The sequence below is a fragment of the Bubalus bubalis genome, chromosome 21 (genome assembly GCF_019923935.1).
Source record: "Bubalus bubalis isolate 160015118507 breed Murrah chromosome 21, NDDB_SH_1, whole genome shotgun sequence".
NCBI classification, from domain to species: Eukaryota; Metazoa; Chordata; class Mammalia; order Artiodactyla; family Bovidae; genus Bubalus; species Bubalus bubalis.
The window spans coordinates 58,369,374-58,396,613 of NC_059177.1; the positions used below are offsets into that span (position 1 = coordinate 58,369,374).

Here is a 27,240-nt window from a genome sequence, read left to right on the forward strand (position 1 = left end):
ATGATAAATAAAAAAAGAACCAAAGCTCTTCTGTATGCAAAGAAAAAGGATTTCAGCACGCAGTACCTTGTGAAACGACGAGGAAATGAGTCACCGCAGCTCTCGGCAGACCTTGGGGAGAATGAACGTGTCTGCTCCCGTTCGGGCGGGATGGAGGGCTAATTTATAGATCTCAGGCTGTCAGGAAAGACTCAGGCTGGCCCACTCACCAGCCTGCACTCTGGGGTCCCACTCCATCCCAAATTCTCCCTCCCTTCTTCCCACAGCTTAACCGTAGGGCCGGGGTAGGATGCAACGTGATCCCTTCTTCCTGACACTGGAGGGGTCATCGTTGAACCGTTTCCCAGATGCAGGAGCTGGCCGGGGAGAGGAGACTGGGACTAGTGGGGAGCCCACGCTGGGCCTCTGGTCCCGGGGCTCACCTTTCATGTCCGTGAGACCAAAGCTTTTCATAAAGTTGACTGAGTGAGTGAAAGTCGCTCAGTCGTGTCTAACTCTGCAACTCCATGGACTGTAGGTCGCCAGGCTCCTCTGTTCATGGGATTCTCTAGGCAAGAATACTGGAGTGGGGTTGCCATGCCCTCCTCAAGGGGATCTTCCCAACACAGGGATCAAACCCAAGTCTCCTACATTTTGGACAGATTCTTTACCCTGTGAGCCACCAGGGAAGCCCTCAGCTAAGTGGGCAGTCCTCAAATTTCAGTGCTGCCTTTGATCACAATCACAGCTGGATGTGTATAAAATGCAGGTTCCCAGGTGCAGACCAAGGGCCGGGCCAGGGACTGAGGGCCCGGGTGTTTCCGGGGACGCTGGAAGTTCTGAGACAGGACATTCTGGGGACAGTTTTCTAGGCAACACCCACTGGGTCATTTCTGTGGCGCCTGGCAGCACGTGGAGGAGGCACTTAGAGGAGGCACTTAGAGGAAATGTGTGAGGTTCCTGGCTCCACATGTCATAGCTGAGCACACGCTCCTTTTCCAGCATCCTGACATTCCTGGAGTCCACCTACATCCCCCCCTCATACATCTCAGAGATGGAGAAGGCGGCCAAGCAGGGCGACACCATCCTGGTGTCCGGGCTGAAGACCGGCAGCTCCAAGCTCAAGGCGCGCATCCAGGAGGCCGTGTACAAGGTGGGTGCGGGCGGCCCTGGCTCCGGGGCGGCATCTGGACGCACGGGCCCCTGGCGTGTCTACTAGCAGAGAGGAGATGCCGTGCGGGGACCAGGGTCTGCTGTGAGCCGTGCTTGGGAACAGGTGGCCGGGGAGCCAATGCCGCCGTTGCCGCACCCCCAAGGCGGTCCCTCCGTTTCACCCTGTGCCCGGCCTTGAGCCCCAGCCGCTGGCTGCTCTCCAGAAAGGTCAGCCTCCGGGGTGCGCTGCCTCCTGCTGTGCGCTGGGGGTGGTGGCCGGTTAAGAACTTTCTCGGCTGGTTCTGGTCTCGTGGAACCTGAGAGCTTGTGTCTGGGCACCAGAGCCGGGCATGGAGACGTGTCGTCCGGCAGCAGCTGCCAAAGTCAGGGGCCCGGAGATGGGTGCTCCCCCCTTTCTGTCAGAGTCAGGTGGGCTCGACTGAGGCTGGGGTGTGGCGGTGCCACCCCCCACCCCGAGAGCTCTCTGGGGGCCCCTCTGGGCAGGCCGACCGGCCTCTTTCCCAGGAAGGCTGGGCGTGTTGGTCTGCTGTCTGTGCATGCCCTGGGCTGGGGTCCTGCCAGGAATGGTCTCTCCAATTGTAACAGTCCCGTGGGGCCCAGGAGCTCAGCACCCCCACCTCAGCCCCCAGCATGCGGTGATCTGGCGTGTTTCCTGGGTGGTAGCTACAAAGCTGGGTGGAGATATGAGAACTAGGCCACCGGGGGGCGGGTCTGAGCTCCTGGGCATGGCTGAGCGAGGGTCTGCTGGCGGGAACGAGTCCAGTGGGTGATGAGTCTCTGTCACGTCACATCTGAGCATCTTCTTTCTTCCTTTCTTCTTCTTTTCTTCCTTCCTTTCTGATATTTTGGTCCCACCACACGGCTTGTGGGATCTTAGCTCCCTAACCAGGGATTGAACCCATGCCCTCGACAGCCAGAGTGCTGAGTCCTAACCCACTGGACCACCAGGGAATTCCCTGAGCACTTTCCACGGGTTGTACCTGCTCTGGGCCCTGGGCGGTAGGTTTCTGCACAGCTGGGCCCTTCAGGGACGTCTGCCAGTCCCCACAGCCCCTCTGGTCTTTTTTTCTCATAGCTACATGTATTGATTTTTGGCTGTGCTGGTCTCACTGCTGTGCGGGTTTTTCTCTAGTTGCAGAGATCTGGGGCTCCTGTCTGCTTGCCGTGCGCAGGCTTCTCACTGAGGTGGCTTCTCTCTGCAGAGCACGGGCTGTAGGTGTGTGAGCTTCAGGAGCTGCCGCTCCCCGGCTCTAGAGCACAGGCTCAGTGGCTGTGGTGCCCAGGCTTGGTTGCTCCGTGGCATGTGGGGTAGTCCTGGATCAGGGATCAAACCCGTGTCTCCTGCAGATTCTGGCAGATTCCTTACCACTGAGCCACCAGGGAAGCCCCCGACTCAGGTCTTTAAGACCAGATGTTTTGGAGGCTCATCTCTCAGGCACTGGTCTTAAAAGGTGGGGAGCCTGATGTGAGATACGAACCCTTCCCTCCTCAGGGAGAAGCCTCGGGTTTGGGTTCCCTGTGAATGTGGTCTCTACGAGGGGTGAGATTTATGATGAGACTGTCCTGGGATCCTAGTCGCTTTGATGTGATTTCCCTGCTATTTGTCCTATGTGAAGCGGTTGCTTTGCCAGTTTTTAGGGTTTTTTTTTTTAGAGGAAATTGTTGCATATGTAGCTGTAGATGCAGTGTGTCCGTGGCAGGGGGTGAGCGCAGGGTCTTCCTACATCATCACCAGGAATGATGCAGGAACCTCAACAGGAACCGTAACTTCCTCTTAAGCGAGGATGCATGTAACATGTCAGAGCTGGTTCAGTAGAAAATCCAAAGAGATCTACAGACAGACGCAGAACTGGCCTGCGTCCAGGGATGACCACTGCTTGTCCTCCAGGGAACACATGTCTGCATTTCTGTGGACAAGGATCCCTTGCTCTGCCCTCCATTTTTCCCAACTTGCAGGGTGACGAGCAGCTCCAAGACAGCGGAAGGTGCAGGCCCCATAGAGTCTGATCACCCGGGGGCGCCCCGGACTCCATGCAGGTGGTCTGCCCCCGACTTCAGAGTCTGTCATGATGCTCCCTGAGGAGGGAGTCTGGGTGGGGATGAGAGGCAGGCTGGCGGGGGGTGGCCTGAGCAGGGGGTGCTTGTCAGAACACGGCTGTTCCTCCTCGGGTTTGCGAGCGGGCTCCCCACCTCCCCGGCCTTTGGGCTCTTGCGTGGAGCCCCCGGGCCCCTGGCGCCTCTGTCTCCATGGCCATCGCTCCTGGCTTCTTGTTCTTCTCTGTACTTCTTACTATTTAAAACTGACCTGAAGGCTATGCCCTGTAAAGTGCTGTGTTCAGTGTATTTTGGCAATGACCTCTGATTGCCTGCCCCACTCCCACAGGGCCCCCTGGGGCTTGGGGCGTCCCAAGGTGATGCCTGGGTTTCTCAGCCTCAGCTGCCTTCAGTGAACAGACTGAAAAGCCCTAAAGGTTCTGTCTCTCGCCCACACCGACCCCCACTCGGGCTCACCTCCGCTTCTCTCTCTTCCTCACGCTAGAATGTCCACCCCGCGGAGGTCAGGCTGCTGATCTTGGAGAACATCCTTCTGAACCCGGCTTATGACGTCTACCTCTTGGTGGGGACGTCCATCCGCTACAGGGTGCAGAAGATCAGGCAAGGGAAAATCACAGGTGGGTCCCGGCTCAGCGCCGCGCTCAGGCAGCCTTGTTATCGCGGTGAAATAGGCATAACGTGGAACTTGCTGTTTTAGATACTTTTTAAGTGTGCGTTTTAGTGACGATGATTACATTTATCGAGAGATTGTTGTACGGCCATCGCCACCGTCATCTCCAGAACTTCCTCGTCTTCCCCTGAGCCCGTTAAGCACTAACTCCCCAGCCCCCTTCTCCAGCCCCTGACAAGCACCCTTGTACTTTCCGTTTCCATGAACCCGACTGCTCTCGGGACCTCATGGAAGTGGAGTCGTGTAGTGTCTGTCCTTCTGTGGCTGGCTTATTTCACCGAGCAGAGCATCCTCACGGTCTGTCTGGATTGTGGCAGGCGTCCCGATGTCCCTCCTTCTCAGGCTGAGTACTGGTCTACTGTCTGTATAGACCACATTTTGGGCATTCACGCTTTGATGGGCACTTGGTTTCTTCTGCCTCTTGGCTATTATAAATAGTGCCTCTGTGAGCCCAGGTGAACAAACATCTCCTTGAGATCCTGCTTTCAGTCCTTGGGGGCTTATATACCTTTGAAAAATGTCAGAAGCCACGAGCTTCCGCCGGACCGGGTTTTGTTCCTGGCCTGGCACTGACTTCTGGGCGACCTAGACGAGGCACTGCCCCGCTTTAGGGCTCAGTGTCTCTGCTGGAGCCCTCAGGGCCTTTCTGCCTGTGTCGAGGGCACGATGGGTGAATTATTGTGGATTTATTCCGGAAACTCTAAAGCGCTGTGTACGTGTGATGCGTTCTTGGTGGTGAGTGTTCTTAATGCATCACCAAGCCTGCTAAGAATTATCATCATCATCATCATCATTTTGTTTAGTTTATACATGTTTCATGGTCAGCCCAGGGCATCCAGGCTCGTGGGTATGAGAGTGTCCCATTCAAGGCCTGCGGGCTGCGAGGCGTGTCCGGGCGGGCGCCTGCCCCAGTTGCTGGCGTCCTGCCTGTGAGGCGGGGCAGCAGCTAAGAAGCTGTCGCTGCTCCAGCGTCGGAGCAGCCGGGCCTGTTCCGCAGCTGGGTCTGCAGATCAGGCGGTGGGTCTGGTCCGTCATTACCGTGTGGCAGGCGCTGCAGGCCTGGGGAGGCCTCTGGGTCCACCTCTTTCCCACTCAGGGTGCCCTGCTGAAGGGCAGGAGACTGGGGGTCCTGAGCATCCCCGAGCACTGGGCGCTCAGCGTCTGGCTCTTCTGCGTGTGTCAGTGTGGAGGCGGGGTGTGTACAAAGCTGGGCGGGGTCCTGGCCTGAGGCTGGCGTGCTCCCCAGATTTAGGACCCAGGTGTGGCCTTCTGAGACTCTTGAAGGGGAGATGGCTCAGGGGCGGAGTTCTCGGGATCCTGCCCCTGAGTGCTCAGGGGGAACGCCGTGGGAACAGGTCGAAAGGCCAGAGGGCACCTGGGGGGCTTCCTGACGATTCTGCCTCCCCTGCGCACTGTTGAGAAGCAGCTTGTGACCGGATGGAGGCGGTCTGGAGACGTCTGACCATGGTACGCGTTTCCTTGGTGCCATGCTCGTCACGTTATGACCCAACAACGCTGTGACGGGGGTTTCAGTACTACCCTGTTTTACGGATGAGGAAGCTGAGGCACAGACGCCCGATAGTCACAGGGCTGCCAGTCCTTCGCCTGTAATACCATGCCTGCAGGCTCGGGGCATCCCGGCCCCGGGGGAGCTCTCTGTCCTCCCAGGGCAGGGCGGGTGAGGGTGGATGAGGGTGGAGAGGCGTGCCCCCACCAGGGAGGTTGGGGGAGATTTAATAAAGCGGACTTCACAGCTTACCCTTCAGTGTCTGATGGACAGCGCATCCCAAGACACCCAGAGGACTTTGGGGCTTGGTCACTGACCTCCGGTAGCAATCAAAGAATGGAACCCGGGAAAGTGAGCCCTGGAGAGGAAGTAGTTAAGCTGCCTCCCTTGCATCTGTAGGGTAATGAGATGGAAAATGCCTCTAAAAATAAACACACCTGCATGATTGATGGCACCAGGCGCCCGGGCTGGCGTGCTTTCCAGACAGATGCTCGGGGAGAACAGACGGGGAGGAGCCAGCACCGGGCCACTGTGAACAAGACATCTGGGTGGAAACGCATTGCCCATTTTTTTGTTTTTGGATGGGTTGTTTTTAATTGACATAGAATTCACATTGCTGTCATTTTTAACGGGCTGCCAGACAGGGAAGTCGGGGACGGTGTCGTGACAGGGGACCTGGATTTCGGCGAGCCCCAGTCTTGTATGGTGTCCCGCCGAAGGCTCAGAGAATGACACCCAGAGGGCAGTTACCCCAAATCCGTTCTTCAGGTTTTCTCTCAGTCTTTCTTCCTTCAAAATGTAATGTTCCTCCTTTTCTTTCCTATTTTCATTTCCTGACATCCGCCTGCCTTCCGTTAAGTGACAGTGTAAGCGAGGGTGTTAGTCGCTCAGTCACGTCCGACTCTGGGGCTCTCCAGGTGAGAATCCTGGAGGGGGTGGCCATTCCCTTCTCCGCTGAGTGGTGGCTTGCTTTCTCATGAGCCTGTTTGTTTATGGAGCCCCTGCTCTGTCTGTGGGCACTGTTGGGGGAACCACAGTGGTTGGGGGGTGGCCCAGGGCCCACTCACCTGGGCTCCAGTGATGGCCTGCAGTGCGGCAGGTGAAGGGGGCGAGGCGCCCGGAAGAGGGGTGTCTGTGAGGCCCTGCTTGGTCCTCAGTGCATGATGCTGGTGTCCAGGCTCGCCTGGCGCAGTGACCAATTGTGAGAACAAGACGTGGGGAGGATGTGCTGGCTGAGGAACGGGGTAGCTGAGGAGACCTCGGTGACAGGACTGCTGGAAATTCCTGGGGTAAATTGGGCTGAGGTTGAAAGATGGATGGGTGTGGAGCAGGGGTTCCTGAGTCCAGGACGCAGCTATTAAAGGACCCAGTGCACCCTGAGCTGTGGCTGCCCAGAGCGAGTGCACACTGGGCTGCCTGCAGGGCTGGGCTCAGAGGCAGGGCCGTGTGCTTCTCGTCCTGGGCTCGGACCCACCTCCCCAGGAGCTCCGTGGTCATCCCTGCAGCCTACACGGGGTGGGGGTGGGGGTTCCGGCGATCAGAAGCATGTCTGGAGGATCAGCCAGGGTTGAGGGGGGTCAGAGCCTGGCTGCCCTCCTGGCCATGGAACGGCACCCTCGGGGCTGGCCTCATGCCCTCGGCAGTGGTAGCTGGGCTGGGCTGGGGCCCAGGAGCCACCTCCTCCGCCTGTGGACGGACAGGCACCTTTCACGTCCGCAAAGCCTTCCCTGCTCAGGAGCTCTGACGAGTAGTAAGGTCCTGTGGTAGAGGAGGTGCCTGAAGAGGGTCACCAGGCAAGCCCCTCATTTTTGTTGTCTTAGGGCTTTGTAAATAGGGTTACATCTTGTTGTGAAAGATCCTTCCAGAGCCAGTTTATTTATTTCCCAAAAAGGGCCTTTTCCGTTTGGAGAACCTTAAACAAGGAAGCACACTGGTGCTTCTAAAGTAGACCAAGTGATGTTGCTCAGGGAGCAGCGTTGCCTTATTCTTTTGTTACGATGCTTCCTTGATGCGGGGCTTCCCTGGTGGCTCAGCGGTAAAGAATCTGCCTGCTGATGCGGGTGACATGGGTTTAATCCCTGGATTGGGAAGATCCCCTGAAGGAGGAAATGACACCCCACTCCAGTATTCTTGCCTGGGAAAGCCCATGGGTAGAGGGGCCTGGCAGGCTATAGCGTATGGGGTCACAGAAGAGTTGGACACGACTCAGCGACTAAACAGCAGCAGCAGCCCTCCACGCCCTGCGGCTGTGCTCTGATCCCTGGGTGTGTCATTTGCAAGCCTCTCGGCCACCGCTGGGCCATGTGGACCGGAAGTGGGCTGTGTGGACCAGAAGTGGGCCATGTGGACCAGAAGGGCTTCTCTGTTCCAGCCTGTCAGAATCCCCTGCCAGGCCTGTGCTGGTCCTCCCCTGCAATCTCCTCCCTGCCTGGCCCCCAACTCCTCCCTGCTCCCTGAGTTTGGTTCAGTGGGCCTGGGATGGGACCAATTATTTGCAGCTTCCCAGGTGATGCTGATGGTCCAGGGAACACACTTTGAGAACACTCTGCTCCAGGGCAAATTCCTGGGGACTTATTGGAACACACAACTGGTACCCCAGGGCAGGAGATGGGCACTTTGCCCACCCCCGCCCCCTTCAGAATTCCTGGGAGTTCTGAAGGGTATTCTGGTTGAAACGCCTCTCGGATCCTTGTCCTGGGCGCCTCCCGGGGCAGCCTCCGCCTGGGACGCGGTGGTGAGCGGGGAAGCTGACTGTGGTCCCTTTCTGGAGGGCTGGAGCGGGGCCTCACACACAGGCTCGGGGAGTGGGCTATCTGATAGGAAGTCCTACAGACGGGGGAGAGGGCGTGTCCGCGTGGTCCTGCTCCCTGTGGTCTGCCTCCCACGTCTGCTGCCCGCCGCTGAGGGGCCCCTAGCAAGCTTCCAGTCTTGATTTCTGCAGGTCCCCCAGTGCTCACGTGAGGGTTTCAGGGGCGTCGTGGGATGAAAAGGGTGAGGTGCATGTGAAGGTTAGACCCTGAGGTTATGGGTTTGTAGAACCCATTATTTCCCAGGGAAACTGTTTTCCATCCTGGCCCAGACTGGGTGAGTTCTCTTCCACAATGGGACACAGAGAAGAACACCAAAGGATGGTCAGGACAGCAAGAGAGAGAATTCTTTACAAATTATAGACCCATCTCTTGAAACCCAATGGGGCACCATGGACAAGCATCTCTTTGCAGACCTCCGGAAGGTGGCCAGGTCCAGTGAGCCCTGCCCTGGGTCCCTCAGTGCAGAGGCAGCGTCACTCACTTCCCTGACAAGCAGAAAAGGCTCTGATGTTGGTATCCTGCCAGACGCTGGCAGTTTGAGTCAGAGGCTGTGCTTAATTTAAAAAAAGAAAAAAAAAGCTGCTCATGGCATCCACAGAAAACTGATTGCCTCTGAAGATTCATGGAGAGTGTCAGCTTTGTCCACAGGCACACAGAATACTATTAAAATGGAAAGTGTTGAAAAAAATTAGGCAAAAAAAAAAAAAAAATCAAGCAGCTGTACTGACCGCAGGGTCCAGGGATTGCAGTGGTGGGGGTGGGGGTGGGTGAGAATGACGTTGACTTTTAACATTTCCTGTCTTGACTCTCTCCGCCTGCTTTGCTCATCCCTGTTTCTGGGTGGCCAGAACTCGCGATGCCCTCCGATCAGTACGAGCTACAGCTTCTGAACAACGTCTGGGACCCACAGGGAGACCCGGGCCGGCCTGTGGCGGTCTTGGCCCAGGACACGTCGACGGTCACCGCCATGCAGCTGGGACAAAGTAGCCTGGTCCTCGGCCACAAGAGTATCCTTTTCCCGGATGGCGTGCCGCACCTGTGTGTCTTGCACAGACGTGCTGTTTGGAAGTCAAGTCACTTTCCTCCCTGAAACCTTGGTGAGGCTAAAAATAGCCGTTTCCCCTCAAGGTCTGAAAATCAAAAGGACCAAAATAGCACCGTGTCTGAGCAGAATGGCTCACCTCTGTGCAGGGCTCCTTGGAGAGGCGCCGAGGTGGAGGCGGTGGCTGGGGCTGAGCCCCCCTCCCCGCCTCTGGAACGTTCTCTGGTCTCATCCTAGGGGCCTGGTCTAGGCTGTTCCCATACCAGCGTGTGGGCTGTCACGTGTCCCGGACTGGTTCACGTGCCCCAGGTGGTCTCCAGGGTCCCTATAGAGGCCCCCTTTTGAGTGGAGGAAGTGCCCTGTGGCCGCCGATCCTGGAAAGACCTGTGTTCTGCAGGCCTTGGGCGGGGGCCCTTCCATCCTTGCTTCTGCCTGTGTGATGTTGACAATGACGGAGCCGCAGGAGCCAAACCGAAGCCTGCCGGCCTGTTCACTGCTCCTTAATTCAAAATCCAGGCATCCGCATGCAGGGAGCTTCCCGGCTACCCAACAGCACAATCTACGTGGTGGAGCCTGGGTACCTCGGTGAGTGTGCGTGTCCTGGGTTGTCTGGGATTACAGGAGGTAGAGTCAGATAAAAGCAACAGCCCCCCAGAAAATGGCCTCACTTTGGCCAGATCTGCCGGCTGGGAGGCCTGGGACATCAGCTCCCACTCTGACCCCCGTTCTTCCCCCGTCTGTGTACAGGACAAGTGGAGGGAGGCTGGGCCAAATTCCAGCAGGTGGCCAGCTCTTCAGGGAGAGAAGCAGGACAGAGTAGAGTGGGGAGGGCTCTGTCTCCTGGCTTTATACCTGGGCTCTGCACAGAGCGCATCATGGCTGCGGACGCTGGCGAGATGTCTTGGAGGGAAAGAGGGGAAGGCTGGAGGCCTAGAGAGGAGGGAAGGAATTCTCAGCCACAGAGGACCCAGAGGAGCATAGCCAGGGCCCAGGGGCTGCCCAGGGGCAGTGGTCAGAGTGTAGACCTACAGTGGATTCAGGGTGCAGACCTACTGTGGATTCAGAGTGCAGACCTACTGTGCACCCAGAGTGTAGACCTACTGTGCACCCAGAGTGTGGCTGTACTGTGTATTCAGAGTGCAGACTCACTGTGTACTCAGAGTGCAGACCTACTGTGCACTCAGAGTGCAGACCTACTGTGGACTCAGAGTGCAGACTATCTGTGGGTCAGAGCTGGGCCCACCATGGATAAGGTCAAGTTTGAATGGGCCCTGGAGCCACCAGGAGTGAATGTTCAGGTTTGGTCCGGGGCATCTGAGGTCAGCTCGGTTTCTGAGGGCTCAGGGCTGCTGCGGGCATTAGATCTGCCAATCACGGGCACTGGTCCCTCCCTGGGAGGTGTGCAGCGGAGCGGCTGTGGCCCCGGTGCTCACAGGGCCTGGTTTGCCCTCTTCCTGAGCTGCAGGCCCCTGTGACCCCAGTGCTGAGACTCTGTGTACCTGCCTCTTCCATAGGGTTCATGGTCCACCCTGGTGGCAGGTGGGTGCTCGAGACTGGCCGTCTGTACGAAATCACCGTCGAAGTGCTTGACAAGTCCGGCAACAAGGTCTACCTGTCGGATGTGAGTCCCCTTCGGGCCTGGTTGGGGGTGCAGGGGTACATCTCCTGGAGAAGGTGCCTGAAGAGCCGCCTCAAATCACAGGGCCCCCTAGCAGGCGGGCTTAGCTGGGGGGCTTCTTACAGTACTGCTGGATCCCTAGGAAACCCTGTGATGGGGAACCTCGGGCATCTCAGGGCCCTGTGAGCCTGTGAGTCTGCACCCTAAGGCCGCACTCCCATCAGGGCTGGAGCCGGGAGAGGAGGCCGCAGGCAGCAGGGTCACAGAGGCGGTGATGGTGCGGGGGTGGCGTCTACCATCTGCCCTCCTGCTCCCTCCTTGTTAGCCCGGGGACCTCACCCCTGAGAATCTATCCTTCCCGGCCCTACAGCAGCTCAGGGCCAGAAGTGCCTGTGAACTGCCCAAAGGCCCCTCGACTGAGACCAAGCCCAGTAGCTTCCTGGTTCTGGAAAGAGCTTCACACAAACAGGCAGACGGAGAGGCGTCTTGGCCGCATTTGTTCCTTTGTGAGCAATTCCCAGGATCCTGAGAATATCCAGACCTTCCTTGTGGGCCCTGAGGTTTCCCTTCGGCCTACTTGGCAGAAGCCACCACCTTCCTTGTGTTACTAGGCTCACTCCATCACCGTCCTGGGGGGATGTTACCTCTGAGGGATTCCGTTGTTGTTCTTTGTATTTGGTGGTTTCCTTGTTGGGACCACGGGGTCTGAGAGCCACTGTGGCTCTGTGCTCCTGAGCCCGGCTCATCCGGTCATGCATGGAGGGGCTGAGGCTCGGGGCTCAGAGCTCAGATCCCGGGCTTCGTGCGGCTCATCAGTCTGGCCCGACTGCTCTTTGGGGGCCACGTGGCTTCTCTGCCGCGTCCTGACTTCCCTGAGTTGTCCCTGAATCTCCTCTCACCATCCTGCGTTGCCTTCCAGAACATCCGCATCGAAACTGTGCTACCAGTGGAGTTCTTCGAGGTGCTGGCTTCTTCCCAGAATGGGTCCTACCATCATGTCAGGGCGACAAAGCGGGGCCAGACGGTCATCGAGGCGGCCTTCACCTCTGTGGTGGACCAGGCAAGTTGGCACCTCCCTGGGCCACCCCAGGCCCTCTGCAGGCAGAAATGCCAACCCAGGGTGGACATGAGCCGGAGGAGTCGGGGCCCCAAGAGTTCAGTGCTGTAATGGGTGCCGTGGGGGTCCTTCCTACTCTAGGCTCCCGGTGGCATCAGGTGTAGGGGCTTTGGCTTTTTCCTGTCCCCTGTCCTCTGTCCCTGTCGTGGACCAGAGCCCCCTTCCTCTGACGCTTGCTGACTCCTGAAAAAGCAAGCCCTCACCTCTAGGACTGGGTTTAGAAACCCTTGTTGGGGCCCATGTGTCCAGCTGTGCAGTGACTGGGACCCATGAGTGTTTCTGTGGCTGTTTGGGGTCCTTCAGAGTTTTAAAATTCTCACCCGTTTTTGAAAGGCCAGTCGGTTTCAGTGGGAGCAGATTCCACTGATGGGAAGCTTGGTGCAGGGACTCTCATCTCCCTACTACACCTCTCCTGGGCCTAGTGGAGGCCGCTGTGGCCTGGGGACCAGGCAGAGATTCCTACCGAAGTGGCCAGTTCTCCTTTGGAGGCTCTGGCAAGTGGCTTTCATGTCCCATGCCTCAGTTTCCCCATCCGTAAAGTGGGGATAACCATGACCAACCCGGCCATGGGATGTGCCATAAGGATGCAGCCAAGCAGTGCTGACTCGAGTGGCTGTTGAAGAGCCACCGAAAGCCGTCTCCATGGAGACGAAGAAGGCTGCAGGGTACCTGGCATCTTCCTTCCTACTCCCCCACAGTCTGAGGGGAGGGGAGGGGGTCTGGTTGTCATGCTGGCGTGTGGCTTCCTCGCCCCCTTGCAGGATGGAGGGGTCCACACATTACGGGTGCCTGTGTGGAACCAGCAGGAGGTGGAAATCCACAGCCCCATCACCCTTCATCCGAGCATCTTGACGTTTCCATGGCAACCAAAGGCAGGCGCCTATCAGTACACGATAAAGGTAACTGGGAGACCCCGTCTGGGTGACTTTCTTTGGGTGTTTCCATGTGTTGGGGCTCTAACTCCATTCTGTTTCTGTTAAATTACCTTCTATTGGTTGAAAGAATTTGAAATCAAAGTCTTTATGCTTTCTGTATCTTCCAAGGTTTTCTATCACAGCAGGGTATTTTGGTAATTAGGAAAAAACCTTGAAAAATAGAAAAGAAAACACAATGAAGAAAGTCCTGAGCATGGATTTAACTTTCACATGTGGTTTTTATTTTTTGTAAAAATAATTGCTTTCTGGGAGCAGTGTAAATATCTTTAGAGAAAACCTTGGAATTGGCGGGGGAGTCGTCTCCAACTCCATCGCACGTCTGGTGTTCTTGGTCTCTGAAGTTCACGTGGCCCCCAGCGTCAGTGGCAGGGCCCAGGGCCCTTTGGGCTGGGGTTTGTGGGGGCCGCGCTCCATCCACCCCGCTGTCCCCGGCAGTGTGGACAGTGTCCTGCGTGTGCCCTGGGACCCACTGTCCCTTCCCTCAGCTGTGTCACCTTCCCGGCCCCTCTAGGGTTCGGGGGTGGTGGCCCCTGATGCGGAGGCCGCTGGGCTGTCCTTGACTTCACGGTAGATAACTGGAGCGGGCAGGGTCTGTGCAGGAGGGGCAGGGACGTCACGACCCTGTGACTGGGGTCTTCCCACTGCAGCCTGAGCTCAGGAGGTGCCCCTGGGTCCTGGGGCCACTCTCAGGGATGTGTGCATACACGTGTGTGTCAGTCAGAGGTCCATGGAATACGAGGACCAGAAGGAGACAGGGTGGGGAGAACGAGGGGTGGGGGCGGTGCAGCCGGACATTGGCTGATGCCTTGTGTCTCCACGTGGTGACTTGATGCCAACGCGTGCGACCGAGGGTGTGAGAGGGAGAGGGATGTAGGGGCAGGGCAGGCGGGCTGACCCGATGATGCCTTCCCTCCCCAGGCCCACGGCGGCAGCGGGAACTTCAGCTGGTCCTCCTCGAGCTCTGTGGTGGCCACGGTCACTGTCAAGGGCGTGATGACCACAGGCAGTGACACAGGGGTCAGTGTGATCCAGGCACACGACGTGCAGAACCCACTGCATTTCGGCGAGATGAAGGTGAGGCCCGGGTTGGGGTGGCCGCAGGGCGAGATGAAGGTGAGGCCTGGGTCGGGGCGGCCGCCCTGGCAAGACGAAGGTGAGGCCCGGGTTAGGGCGGCCGCCCTGGCGAGATGAAGGTGAGGCCCGGGTCGGGGCGGCCGCCCTGGCGAGATGAAGGTGAGGCCCGGCTCGGGGCAGCCGCCCTGGCGAGATGAAGGTGAGGCCCGGGTCGGGGCGGCCGCAGGGCCAGATGAAGGTGAGGCCCGGGTCGGGGCGGCCGCCCTGGCGAGACGAAAGTGAGGCTCGAGTCGGGGCGGCCGCAGGGCGAGATGAAGGTGAGGCCCGGGTCGGGGCAGCCGCAGGGCGGCTTGGGGAGTGATCAGGCTGCTGTCTTAACCAGCCTCAGGCTTAATTCAGAAGCACCCTTTAGTCATCAGTCTTGACCTTGGCTGGGATTCTGGTGAGGGGGGTCAGGGGTCAGGTCCAGCCTGGCCCCTGAGGTCATGGACAGACCCAGGAGACAGCCATCCCATCCCACACCGGGCAGGGGTGGGACCACCGGGATCCCAAAGGGAGGTCAGAGAATTCAGAAACACGAGACACTCAAAGGAGTCGTTCTAGAAGGCCCCGTGACCCGAAAGCTAGGACTCTGCATCAGAAAGGCTGCTGGGTACTGGGCTGTAAATTCATAGGGAGAGGAAGCCCCCAGACCCAAGACTGGCCTGCTCCTTTCCTGTGATTCCTGTTCAGATCCAAGTTAGGAGTCCCCCTGACAGGGACCCTACACCTGGCGTCCGTCCCAAGTGACGTCCCAAGCGACGGCCGAAGGTGGGCGTGACCCCCTGGACAGCCCCGCCTGGTGGCCTCCTGACCCCAGCTCTTTCCTGACCGCCTGACCCTGACCTCAGCTGCTTTTATCACTCATTTAGGGCCATACGTAGCGTGTCCAGCCCCAACCTTCTACACTATTTGGGACATTAATGCACAGGTCGTACTCATCTTTTTACTTCCATCCGCACACACCTACCTAAAGATCCATCTAACTCTCATGAGCATGCTAAGTCATTTCTATTGTGTCCAATTCTTTGCGACACCATGGACTGTATCCAGCCAGACTCCTCTGTCCATGGGTTTCTCCAGGCAAGAATACTGCAGTGGGTCGCCATGCCTTCCTCCAGGGGATCTTCCCGACCCAGTGATCAAACCCGTGTCTCTTATGTCTCCTGCACTAGCGCCTCCTGGGAAGCCCTAACTCGCACGTAAGGAGGGTTGTAGCCGAGACAACTAAGCTGTAGCATCGCTTCCAAGTGTTTGGATGATCTGTGGCACAGGCTGATTCATCTCGGTGAACGTGCCCCGCCCACCCCCGCGGAGCCCAGAGCCCACTCGAAGCCCAGCAGTGTGTGCAGTGGTCGGAGCCTGGCTTCCGGGGCTGTCTGCCTGGCCCAGACTGACCCTGCTGCAGCCAGGCAGGCTCTCAACCCCCACAGCAGGTTCCTTGTAGGGCAGAGACACTGGTGGCCTTGTTGACAAGGAGGCTGAGAGGATGGGGTGCGCTCGTCCGGCTCTTGGAACGGAGCTTGGCGTGTGGGCAGTTCTGTTGGGTGTGGACGCTGGTGATGCCTCTCACTCTGCGCTCCCCTCTTCTTTACCTCCCTCCGACGTGCTGAGCTATACATGCCTCAGGGCCTTTGCGCAGACCCTCTCTTCAGCCAGACTGGGTCCGGCCGTCTCTGACACGCTCCCAGGTCAAGCTCATACGTCACCTTCCCAGGGAAGCCTTCTCTGCATCTCTGCCCTGAACATCTCTCTGCCCCCTGCATAAAGCGTCGTGTCCACCAAGCTCAGGCTTCTCACCAGCGGGTCCTGAGCGCCCACACGCAGGAATCAGGAAAGCTGAGCAGTGGCTCTTCCTCCTCTGTGTGACCGGCTGACCACACCCCCATCCCTGTCCTGCAGGTGTACGTGATCGAGCCCAGCGGCATGGAGTTCGGCCCGTGCCCAGTGGAGGCCCGTGTGGGCCAGAGCCTGGAGCTGCCCCTCAGGATCCACGGCCTCATGCCGGGCGGGGCTGATGACGTGGTCACCCTGAGCGACTGCTCCCACTTCGACTTGGTGGTGGAGGTGGAGAACCAGGGCGTGTTCCAGCCACTCCCAGGTAACGCAGCGCTGTGAGTGGCCGCCGACTGGTGGGGTTACTGCCGATGACCTGAGTTTTCAGCGCGGGTTGCCCAGATTCCTAAATCGGGAACTGAGCCAGTGGAGGGGTTGAGAAATGGCGTTTCTCAATGGGAGGGTCCCCTGTCCACCCCCAGCTATGGTCTGCTCTGCACCTTTCTGCCACGAGGCCCTCATGTCGCTCGGCTTTCTGAGCCTCAGTCTCCACATCTGTAAAATGGGCATCATCCTAAGGAGACTCGCGTGTTGTGGTGCCTGTCACAGCACCTGGAATGTGGCCGCTGCTTGGAACACACTGTCCGCAGCGGTTCTGACAGAACGGCAGCACCTCTGTGACGCCACGGTCTGCCCCTCCAGGGCCATTGGCGCCAGGCCGCCTGCATGGCTGGGTGGTGGCATGCGTGGTGACGGTGCGGTGGCACTCACTATAGAGTGTCAGCCCGCTGCTGTGGGGCGTGCCCGTGGCGTGCATGACCCCGCCAGACTCAGAGCCTCTGTGGGAGGAGGGGCTGCGGTCAGGCCACGTGTTGGACAAAGAGACCGAGGCCGCGTCACTGCCCAGGGTCCCCCGAGGGCCCAAAGCCAGATCCTCAGGGTGGAATGCAAGGCTGGGTGTGTGCCGCACTCACCCAGAGTCTTAGTGCCCGGGAAACGGGGCCCCCTGGGGGAGTCGGCCCACGGGGTGCCCTAGGGCTGCGGGTGATGCTAACCAAGGACTGATGGTGAGTACAGCCCGGGCAGGGTGAGGGGCAGGGAGCAGTGTTCATGAGCACGCCTGTCGGCCGTGTGCACACACGGAGGCCTGAGGTTGCGGAACCTGTCAAACCCTGCATCACTGGGGCTTTGGGGTACGTGGACCTCAAAGTGGCCAGAACTGGGGGCCACCTCTGGTTTCTGAGCAGAGGAGTGAGCCCTGGATCCTGGCAGGGTTTAGGAAGCTTGACAGTCAGAGGTGTTTGTAGGCTTGCCCGTTGGGCCACCGTGGTTGTGGTCATTCACAGAGCTGTTTGAAGGCAAAGCTGCTCGGATGTCATGGCACATCCCGGGACATCACCGTGTTCACATACTTCCCCATAGCTGCGGTTGCATCTTCTCAGACTGTCCAGGGGAAACCAGGCCTTATGGGTCCTGTGTCTTCAGAGAAGCAGCAGACATCAGCACGGCCTTCCCAGGTGGTTCAGCGGTACAGGATCTGGTTGCCAAAACAGGAGACGCAGGAGGCCTGGGTTTCATCCCTGGAGGGGGAAACGGCAACCCACTCCCGTGTTCTTGCCTGGAGAATCCTGTGGACAGAGGAGCCTTGCGGGCTATAGTCCATGGGGTCACAAACAGCTGGACGACTGAGCGACTGAACAACAACAAAACATCAGCGCAGAAGAAAGAGGCCCGTCCTCGTGATGGCAGGAGAGGGGCCCGCCGGCCCGCCCCGCCCCCACGCATCCTGGGGGGCTGCAGCCGCGAGCTCCGGGGGACTGAGGAGAAGGACAGGTGGGGTCCACGGTCCTGGTCCCAGCGCTGCCCTTGTCAGAACTGCCGACGAGCTCTCCTCCGGATCTGCGCACCTCCTCGTGTGTACATCCGCCTCGGGAAAAAAGAACCCTAAAGAAATACTGACCTGTGGTTACTGCATGTGTGCGAAGCATTCAGGATGAAACGCACCGATGCTTGAGGCTCACTTCTAGACGCATATGGTATGGGACGGACTGTTGGGTGGGTAGACAGGCAGCCAGAGGAGCAGAAACGAATGTTCGCTGTGGGATCTAGCAGGCTGGGTGTGCAGCTTCACCGCATCATTCTTTCTAAATGTTTGGGAAAAAACCTGTAAAATACCACCAGAATGGCTTTTTTTCCAAACAGGTGGAAAATACTGCGGATTGGCGGCTGCGTGAGTCAACACAGCCGTTTGGGGAGGATGGTTGGCGAAGGTGATGAAGCTGGGCATAGACACTCCCAGGCAGTAAGGACCAGAGAAGAAATCCCGCTCTCTGTGGGATGCCAATAGAAACGCTGAAGTGCATCCCCAGAAAAATGCCGCACGTGCTCGAGGCAGCTCAGTGTGCCCTTGTGGCCCTGCACGGCCAATGGCGCGTTAGAAGGGTTAGACGCCAGCACCAGGGGGCATGTGCTCCTGGGATGCAGTGTCTCAGCGGTCTAACATTAACATGATGCACCACGGTAGCAAGATAGAGGAAGAAAACTGCGGCGCTATCTCAACGGATGCAGAGAGATCAGTGGACAAATCTCAAAACCTTTTTCTGATAAAATCAGCCTACAAACTGGAAATAGAAGGAAACTCCACGAACTTAATAAAAGCCGTATATGAAAACCCATAACTGACATCATCCTCCGGGTAAATGGCTGAAAACATTCACCCTAAGATCGGGAAGACAAGGTCATCTGCTGCCACCACCTCAACGCAGTAGCGGAAGTCCTGGCCAGAGCTATTAGGCAAGAAAAGCAAATAAAAGACACCCAAACTGGAAAGGAAGGGATAAGCTTATCTGTTTGCAAATGACTTAATATGTGAAAACCCTAAAGGTTCCACCGAAAAGGCCTCTCAGGAGTAAAATGAATGTGGAGAAATAGTATTCGTGTGGAATCCGAAAGATCCAGAATAGCCAACGCGATGCTGAAAAAGAAGAAACTGGGAGATCTCATTCTTCCCTTTTTCAGGACTTACTTCAGGTTGCTGTTGATCAGTCGCTGAGTCGTGTCCGACTCTTTGTGACCCCCCGTGGACTGTAGCCCACCAGGCTCCTTTTTCTATGGGATTTCCCAGGCAAGAACCCTGGAATGGGTTGTCATTTCCTTCTCCAGGGGATGTTCCCGGCCCAGGGATCAAACCTGCATCTCCTGCTTGGCAGGTGGCTTCTTTACCACTGAGCCACCTGGGAAAGTCCTTATTATGAGTTATAGTAATTGAATCAGAGTGGCGGTTGCACAGACTTAGAGATTGGTGAAATAGAACAGAGAGCCCCAAAAATACTCTGATACCGCCAGTACTGAGCGGGAGAGAGCCAGTTTCCAAGGACTTCTGCCTAGCAGTTCCCTTTGTTTGAGTTCCAAGGCCTGCAGGATTCGGCTCTGCTCTTAGAAGTGGTTAGGTTTTCCTCTGGGGAGGGGCACGGGGAGGGTACCAGTGGGTAATGCTGGTACCTGATCCCAGTCCTAGAAACAAGGCGTGTTCAGTCTGCGGGGAAAAATGGTGAGCTGTATGCTTACGACATGCGAATGCTTTTGGGTATGAGAATTATACTTGAAAATGGTAAGTTAAAAAAATTGGATTTGTATCAAGCCCGGCGTGAAAGAGGGCGTCAGCCCGTCGGGTCTCCCCTGACAGGCGTGTGCTCGCTGACCTCTGCTGCTCCCGTTGCAGGCAGGCTGCGGCCGGGGCCTGACCACTGCAGCGGCGTCACGGTGAGGGCGGAGGCCCAGGGCTACACCGCGCTGCTCGTCAGCTACAGGCATGGCCACGTGCACCTGAGCGCCCGCGTCACCATCGCCGCCTACCTGCCCCTCAAGGTGAGCCCCAGGCCCCGCCCTCCTCCTCCCCGGCGCGAATTACCCATCCGCTCTGGCAAATGTGCATTAAATCGGAGCAGCTCCAGAGGCGCTTTTCAGTCAGGATTCGGGAGCCTGTAACAGAGCAGGGCCTGCCCGAGGGCGGACAGTGAGTGCTGACATCCATGTGGATGAAGTGACCCCACAGGGATCCAGACGGGGGGCTCCAGGTCCACTCTGGAGTCACCCCGCAGGGTCTCCAGAGGGCCCTACGGTGGGGACAGTGGCCCTGGCGCATGGTATGAGTCCTGGGGCCTCAGGGCTCTGGGTCCAGTCTGGACGTGCCCCTCACCTGATGCCAGGTGAATGTCAGCGTCTGGTCCCCTGTGCACACGCGTGCAGAAGGCGTGAAGCGTGTTCCCGCTCAGAGCACGCTGCCTTTGCTGTGACACCAACTCCCGAGCCTGAATCCAGGTCCCACAGCAACTCTGCAACTTTGGTTTAATTTCTCAGGGCCTCAGTTTCCTTGCCTGTCAAATGGGGTTAATACAGCACCTGCCAACAGGATTGTAGTGAGGAGGAGGACTTGAGCAAAACCAGATGGGCTGAGCACCATGCCCGGGAGGTGGCAAATGCTCAGTAGGGTTAGTAGTTAGCCTGTGGGCGAGAAGGGCCTGGCCCTTCCTCTCACGTGCGGTCGTGCAGCCTCACACAGAGACCCGAGCAGGGTGCGTCTGCGCCTCTGGGCCTGTCGGTTTGGGGTGTGTTTCCTTCTCCCCTGCCCCACCAGGAGCAAGCTCAGGGACATTAGAAACCGTCATCTCTGAACCCCTGGCCCTGGGCACAGTGTCTGATGCAGGGCAGACAGCAGCCCAGGGTTGTTTGGATTTCTTGTTGGGATGTAATCGACAGATAATGTTGTGTGGTTTCATTAGCGCAGCTCAGTGACTTGAAACTTGTCTGTGCTATGAAACCATCACCATAACGAGTCTATTTAACACCCATCACCACACATAGTCACGTGGGTTTTCTTTTTGCCCGCTCCTCTTGTCCTCAGAGGTACCAGCCTCTATACCCTGTCCTGCACCTTGCTCCTTTACTTGAAAAACAAAGAAGGTGACTTGCAGATCTCTTCACATACACACGGGAAGGGCTTTGCTTGCTATTTGGTCATAAAGATAGACCACAGTTTACCACCCTGCTGACGGCTGTTTGGGCTGTTCCCACGCTTTCCCCTCTTAAAAAATAATGCTGCAGTGTGCAGTTCTGTGCCTGCAGTTCGTGTATTCATGGAGCCCTATCTTCCGAGTCCATTCCTAGAAGGGATGCTGCTCGGACAGGGGATGAATAGGCCTGTGACTTTAGCAGACATTGCTGAATTTCCCTGTTGGGGTTGTGCCATTTTCCTATCTTCCCCAGCAGGATATGAGAACACATTTCTCAATGATACTGTACTTGAAAGTTGCTGAGAGAGTAGATCCTAGAAAAAAACATTAGTAACTTTCTGCGGTGCAGCTGTTGACTAGACGTACTGCGGTGATCTTTGACAATCTGTGCAAACATCAAATCACTGTCCTGTACTAACAAAGCTCATAGAATGTTATATGTCAATCACATCTCAAGAAAACAGCTTCCTTTTATGAAAGAGTATGTGTTTAGAACTTCCCTGGTGGGGAAAACTCTGTGCTCCCAACACAGGACATCTATCCCTGGGCTTGATCCCTGGTTGGAGAACTGGATCCCATGTGCCACAGCTAAAGACGCCACGTGCTGCAGCCAAGGCCTGGCACAGCCAAAGAAAAAATAAATGAAATGCATGTGTTGCTACAGACTCATCAGCAGTGTATGTACTCAGACTTTTGATTTTTGCTGATGAGACAGCAGAGAAATAGTATCCAGTGTAGTTGTGATTTGCTCTCCTTAAAATATTTTACTTTTTTCTACATGGTGTTTCATTTCTCACGTGGTTGAGATCACGCTACAGATATGAGGGGAAACAGACATGCTCTTCCTTTAATGGAGCCCGTAGGCCAGGAGGGGAGACAGACACCCAAACAGATCCTCCTGGCAGGATGGAGAGCATCACGTGGGGCAAGGACCAGAGAGTGAGCCCCCCGCCCGGCGGGCCTGCTCCTCCAGGAGCCACGCAGACTCTGCTGCTTTCTCCCACAGGCTGTGGACCCCTCCTCTGTCGCCTTGGTGACCCTTGGCTCCTCGAAGGAGATGCTCTTTGAGGGTGGTCCCAGACCCTGGGTCCTGGAGCCTTCCAAGTTCTTCCGCAACGTCACCTCAGAGGATGCGGACAGCATCAGTCTGGCTCTCTTTGGGCCCCCTGCCTCCCGGAACTACCAGCAACACTGGATCCTCGTGACTTGCCAGGTCTTGGGTGAACAGGTGAGAAGGCAGCCACCCCCAGGCCGACCCTGGCCAGAGGAGGGGTGGACAGTCATGTCCCCGAGCGCCCTGCTGTGCCTCGCACCCTCGTTTTGTCTAATCCTCAAGATAGTCCTAAGACACAGCTGCGGCCATTGTACCCATTCCACAGGCAGGCAGACTGAGGATCAGGGCAGGGGGTGACTGACTGAACACCAGGCAGGCCGAGCAGGGGGCAGGACCCTGATACGTGCTGGCCAGTCCTGGGAAGCTGCACGGCATCCCCTGACCCTCCTCTTGGAGCAGGCCCAGTTCTGTCCTGTTTGTAGGGGGCTCCAGGGCCCCTGCCGGAAGGTCCGTCCATCTCCCATCCACGTATCCCTGGACCGTTGTAAGCCCTTGGGGTGGGTTATCACAGCCATCCCCATTCTGCAGAACAGCACCGTGAGTCCAGGGGTTCCCAGTGGAGTGGGGACTCAGCCTGGATGTGCGATGCATCTTCCGCCCCGCCAGGTCATCGCCCTCACAGTGGGGAACAAGCCCAGCGTCACCAACCCCTTCCCGGCGCTGGAGCCCGCCGTGGTGAAGTTCGTGTGTGCGCCACCCTCCCGGCTCACGCTGACGCCTGTCTACGCCAGCCCCCAGCTGGACCTGTCTTGCCCGCTGTTGCAGCAGAACAAGCAGGTGGTGAGTGGCCTCTGAGGGCCAGGCTACGGCCGGTGCTGCCCCTCCCTCGTCGGCACACCCGTCCTGCCCGGCGGGCGCTTGTCTGGGGGTGCCGTGGGGTGCCAGGGGCCTGTGCTGTGGCAATGTCAGGAGAAAGGGAACCTCTCAAACGCCAGACTCAGCCGCCGCTCTCATCCCCTGTGGCAAGAGCGACGTATGTAAGTCCAGGCTCTGGGAAGACCCGGCCCGCTGGGTCCACTGTGAGGCCGGAGCTGAGGGGCCCTCAGGGCGGCAGGCCCAGCCCCGATCTGACTCGCGTGTGTCCGCCTCCTTTGAGTGACATGGGGTGACCGGCCTCCAGGGCTACTAAAGGCATAAGGGGAGCTGCACTCACGTTGGTGCTCAGCGGGTGCCTTAGGCGCCTCACCTTGCTCCCTGCTTCCGTCCTGCTGTGGCTTCCTGTGCGCCCAGAGCGAGAGCTAGACTCACACCCCCGCCTCCTGAGGCCCACAGGCCCCGGGACCGCCCGTCACCTTCCCTGCCCCACCTCTGTCCCCTCTCGGAGCTGGGGCGGCCCCGTGGTCTGGCTTGCTCTTCCCTGACTGGAATGGTCTCCTTCTGAACGCCCAGGCCCTCTCCTGCCTCCCTCAGCTCTTCACTCACACGTTACCTCCTGGGAGGGCCTTCCTCAGCCTTAGACCCCATCTAATGTGTGTCCCCAGGCTTCCCTGGTGGCTCAGTGGTAAAGAATCTGCCTGCAATGCAGGATCTGCAGGAGATGCAGATTCGATCCCTGGGTTGGGAAGATCCCCTGGAGAAGGAAATGGCAACCCACTCCAGTATTCTTGCCTGGAGAATCCCATGGACGGACGAGCCTGGTGGGCTACCGTCCGTGGGGTCGCAATGACGGAGGATCTAAACAAGGGTAACAACGGGAGACCCCAGCGTTTCCTCCTCTGGTTTGCTCCTCCTCCCCCACCCCTGCCCCCAGGCACCTGACATCCTAATGCTGTAGAATTTGCAGGAAGGCAGACCTCAAAGATAGCCTGGGTCTGGTTCTAGACCCCCCAATACAGCTTGAATGTTGTGATAAAATGAGTCACGTGAACTTCTTAGTTCTCCGGTGCATTTAAAAGTGTTTATATCATCCTGGAGTCTGTCAAGTGTGCAGTAGTGTTACGGCTAAGGAAAACCACGTACAGACCTTAATTTAAAAGTACTTTATTGCTAAACAACGCTGACCACCATCTGAGCCTTCAGAAGTGAGTTGTGGTAGTAATTTCAAAGGCCCCTGATCACAGATGCCCTAACAGATACAGACAGTAATGATGAAAAAGCCTGAAGCACTGAGAATTTCCAAAATGTGACCCGGAGACGCAAAGCGAACAAATGCTGCTGGAAAACTGGCCCTGACAGGCTTGCTCTCTGCAGGGCTGCCCTGACCTCCAAGCCACTGACCTCTGAAAACACAGATTCTGAGGGGCTCGGCGCGTTCCAAGCTGCGCCTCTGCTCGTCTCCCTCTCTGTGGTTCTAGAGCGGGGCCCGGCTGGGGCTGGGAGGCGGGGGACCCCCCCACCCCTCTAGGCTCGTGTCCCTGCCGCCCTCTGCTCTTACTCTGCAGGCTCACGTGCCTGGGGACCCCGAACCCAGGCGTGGTGGACAGGGCTGGGAGAGGTCAGGCGTGGAGAGTGGATGCCCCTCCAAAGCCCCCTCACTCCGGCTCGTGCCCCGCCAGGCTGGCCAGACCGCCTCAGTTTCAGAGAATAAGATAATCAGATCCCCGTGCATCCGTCCTATCCATAAGCACTGGCTGCTCGCCAAGAGGGCTGCGTCTGGCCGTCGGTCAGCAGTGACCTCAGGGTCAGCCCAGGGCTGTCTCTTGGTTGAAAGACGGCGACAGGACAGCGAGCATGGCTCTGCGTGGACTTTCGTGTGTCATAGATCTTGCTTGAACAGAGAACTGCCCGGAGATCCAGCCTCCCTGGGACTGCAGAGTCCGCAGCCAGGCAGACAGGGCCCCTGTGATTTGTGGTCTCGCAGGGACCTGGGGAGGATAGATCCCTGCCATGTATGCCGGTGCCGTGTCAGTTTCGCTTTATGCCCCTCTGGAGCCAGAGGCCGCCCTTACGTGTTTGCAGAGTAAATCACTGGTGACACCAGGCGCTGAAACAGGGCTGACCTGCCACAGTGACAGACGGGGGCCGCGCTCCAGCCTGAGCCCGGGCTTCTGAGCTGGGCGTCGGCCCGGAGTGCCGAGCCGGGGCTCGGATGGAGCCACTGCCTGACTCCTGCACAGCGGGGGAGAGGCTGCACAGCGTCCAGGGAGGCCCATGGGCTTCACACTCAGACCAGACGGTCCACCGCAGGCCCTGCGTGACCGTGGGCGAGAGGCTCAGCATCTCTGAGCCGCCTCGGCCTCCCCGTTCGTGAATTTGCGGCTGCTGTTGCCATTGCAGGACCAGGGAACTTGCAAGTGTGCTTGAGGCCTGGTCCCCCAGCCTCGGCACTGCCGACCCTTCGGGGCGGATCCTTCCTTTTTGGGGGGCTGTCCTGTGCGCTAGGCAGCACCCTGACCTCTACCCACTGGATGCCAGTAGCACCCCCTACTGTCGTGACAGCCAAAAATGTTTCCAGACATCAAGATCCCCGTCGAGGAGCATGGGCTGGAATTGGAGGCCTGGTTGTGTAGGACTGTCAAGGGCACCTTGACAGCAGCGGTAGCGAGCATCCCTTAGCGAGTCACCCCCAGAAGCTCACCAGGACCCCCGTGAGCCCACACGGTGCGCTGTGTGTCAGGGACAGGCCTGCCCAGCCCGGGGTGTGGCCCGTGGGTGAGCTTGGCTTCTTGCAGGTTCCTGTCTCCAGCCACCGCAGCCCGCTGCTGGACCTGGCCGCCTACGACCAGCAGGGCCGCAGGTTCGACAACTTCAGCTCGCTGAGCATCCAGTGGGAGTCCAGCAGGCCGTCGCTGGCCAGCATCGAGCCTGCCCCGCCCCTGCAGCTGGTGTCCCAGGACGACGGGAGCGGCCAGAAGAAGCTGCACGGTGAGCGGCGGCCCCCGACCGGCGAGCTGGGCTCAGAGAGGGGCAGGCGGCTGTGGGCGGGGGGCCAGGACCCCCTCTGTCCAGGACTGATGCCCGGGGAGCGTCAGCATCCTCTTTAGTCCTCACACGTCTGCGAGGGAGGAACAGACTCTGGGTGGGAGGTGGGGAGCAGCTCAGGGCACACGGCGGCCGAGCTCAAGGCCCAGCTTGTGCACGGACCAGGCTGGAGCCCAGACCCGGCTGCTCCGAGCTCCGAGACACCCTGATGCTGTGTTGGAGACCCTCAGCGGCCAGGACCTGAGCCGTCCCCTCCAGCTCCTCTGAGCAGCTCTAGGAAGCTTGCTCAGGGCCCCTCAGCTCTCAGAGATCCACACGGTGTGCCCCGTCCCCCACTTTCAGGGCGGAGGGAGACTTCAAGTACACACCAGGTAGAGGGAAGGCGGGGCTGCGTCACAGTGGGCTTCCCTCTCGCTCTCAGGCCTGCAGGCCATTTCAGTTCACCAGGCCTCGGGCACCACGGCCATCTCTGCCACCGCCACTGGCTACCAGCAGCCGCACCTGGACGTGGCCAGAGTGAAGCAGCCGGTACTTATCGGGGCCCCCGGGGCGGGCCGTCCTCCCGCTTCCCCCACGCTCTGCCCAGTGCTCCCGGGGTCCTGAGCTGGCCCACTGACGGGGGGTGCCTCCTCGCTGGCCCCCATGCCTCAGTCTCTCCTCCTGTGCTCCCTGCATGCAGGTGACAGGGGGTCCAGCTGAAAGGCAGAGGGGCTCACCCATCTAGACTCTTCCCCCCCGCCTCCCGCCTCACAGCCCCTGCTGAGCGTGCCCGGGTGGTTCAGCCCCGTCCCTTTCAGCCCATAGCCCCCACTGCCTGGAACACCGCCCCACTTCCCTGGGGCACGTGGGGGGAGTCCAGCCCGTGGCCTGGCAGGTCAAGGGGTGGCTGATTTGGCAGGACTAGGGGAGGCCTCACAGGGACGCGGCTCAAAGCTCCACGAATGTTGTTGGGCTTGTGTCCCCGAGACAGCGGGGTCCCTGGTGTGATGGCAGCGCCTGGGGCTGCTGTTCCGTGGGGGGCGCCTGTGGGCCGGTCTGGCCCTTGGCCCCCTGGCTCTGACTGCGTGGTCCTGCCCCTTCAGCACGACCGCCTCACGCCTGTGTCAGCCTCCATCGAACTCATGCTGGTGGAGGACGTGAGGGTCAGCCCGGAAGAGCTGACCATCTACAACCACCCAGATGTGCAGGTACAGCCGCCCCATTCCCCACCCCACTGCCCCCTATCGCGACCCCCGAGGACCCCTCACCTCTGACCCCAGCCCGGCCCCTCCCGCAGGCGGAGCTGCACGTCCGAGAAGGCTCTGGCTACTTCTTCCTCAACACCAGCAGCGCCGACGTGGTCCGTGTGGCCTACCAGGAGGCCCGGGGCGTCGCCACGGTGAGTGTGGGCTCCGCCTGCCTGCCTCTGCCGTCAGCGGTGGGTCATGTCGGTCACAGCGCAGGGTCTTCAGAGTCTCC

The 27,240-nt window shown here is 58.5% G+C and overlaps 1 protein-coding gene across 2 annotated transcripts in view; it reads left to right on the top strand.

Annotated features, from left to right (window-relative positions):
- Nucleotides 1-27,240, top strand: part of NUP210 (nucleoporin 210) — a 92,176-nt gene that overhangs the window by 25,699 nt on the left and 39,237 nt on the right. For both annotated transcript variants that reach the window (XM_044934250.2, XM_025272760.3), the window contains exons 5-20: nt 982-1,132; nt 3,692-3,824; nt 9,043-9,201; nt 9,753-9,821; nt 10,751-10,857; nt 11,774-11,914; nt 12,733-12,870; nt 13,825-13,980; nt 15,922-16,120; nt 19,517-19,662; nt 21,814-22,035; nt 22,528-22,701; nt 25,533-25,725; nt 26,204-26,310; nt 26,865-26,969; nt 27,059-27,160. In XM_044934250.2, coding sequence (XP_044790185.2) covers nt 982-1,132; nt 3,692-3,824; nt 9,043-9,201; nt 9,753-9,821; nt 10,751-10,857; nt 11,774-11,914; nt 12,733-12,870; nt 13,825-13,980; nt 15,922-16,120; nt 19,517-19,662; nt 21,814-22,035; nt 22,528-22,701; nt 25,533-25,725; nt 26,204-26,310; nt 26,865-26,969; nt 27,059-27,160 — 2,302 coding nt within the window. The remainder of the gene's footprint in view (nt 1-981; nt 1,133-3,691; nt 3,825-9,042; nt 9,202-9,752; nt 9,822-10,750; nt 10,858-11,773; nt 11,915-12,732; nt 12,871-13,824; nt 13,981-15,921; nt 16,121-19,516; nt 19,663-21,813; nt 22,036-22,527; nt 22,702-25,532; nt 25,726-26,203; nt 26,311-26,864; nt 26,970-27,058; nt 27,161-27,240) is intronic.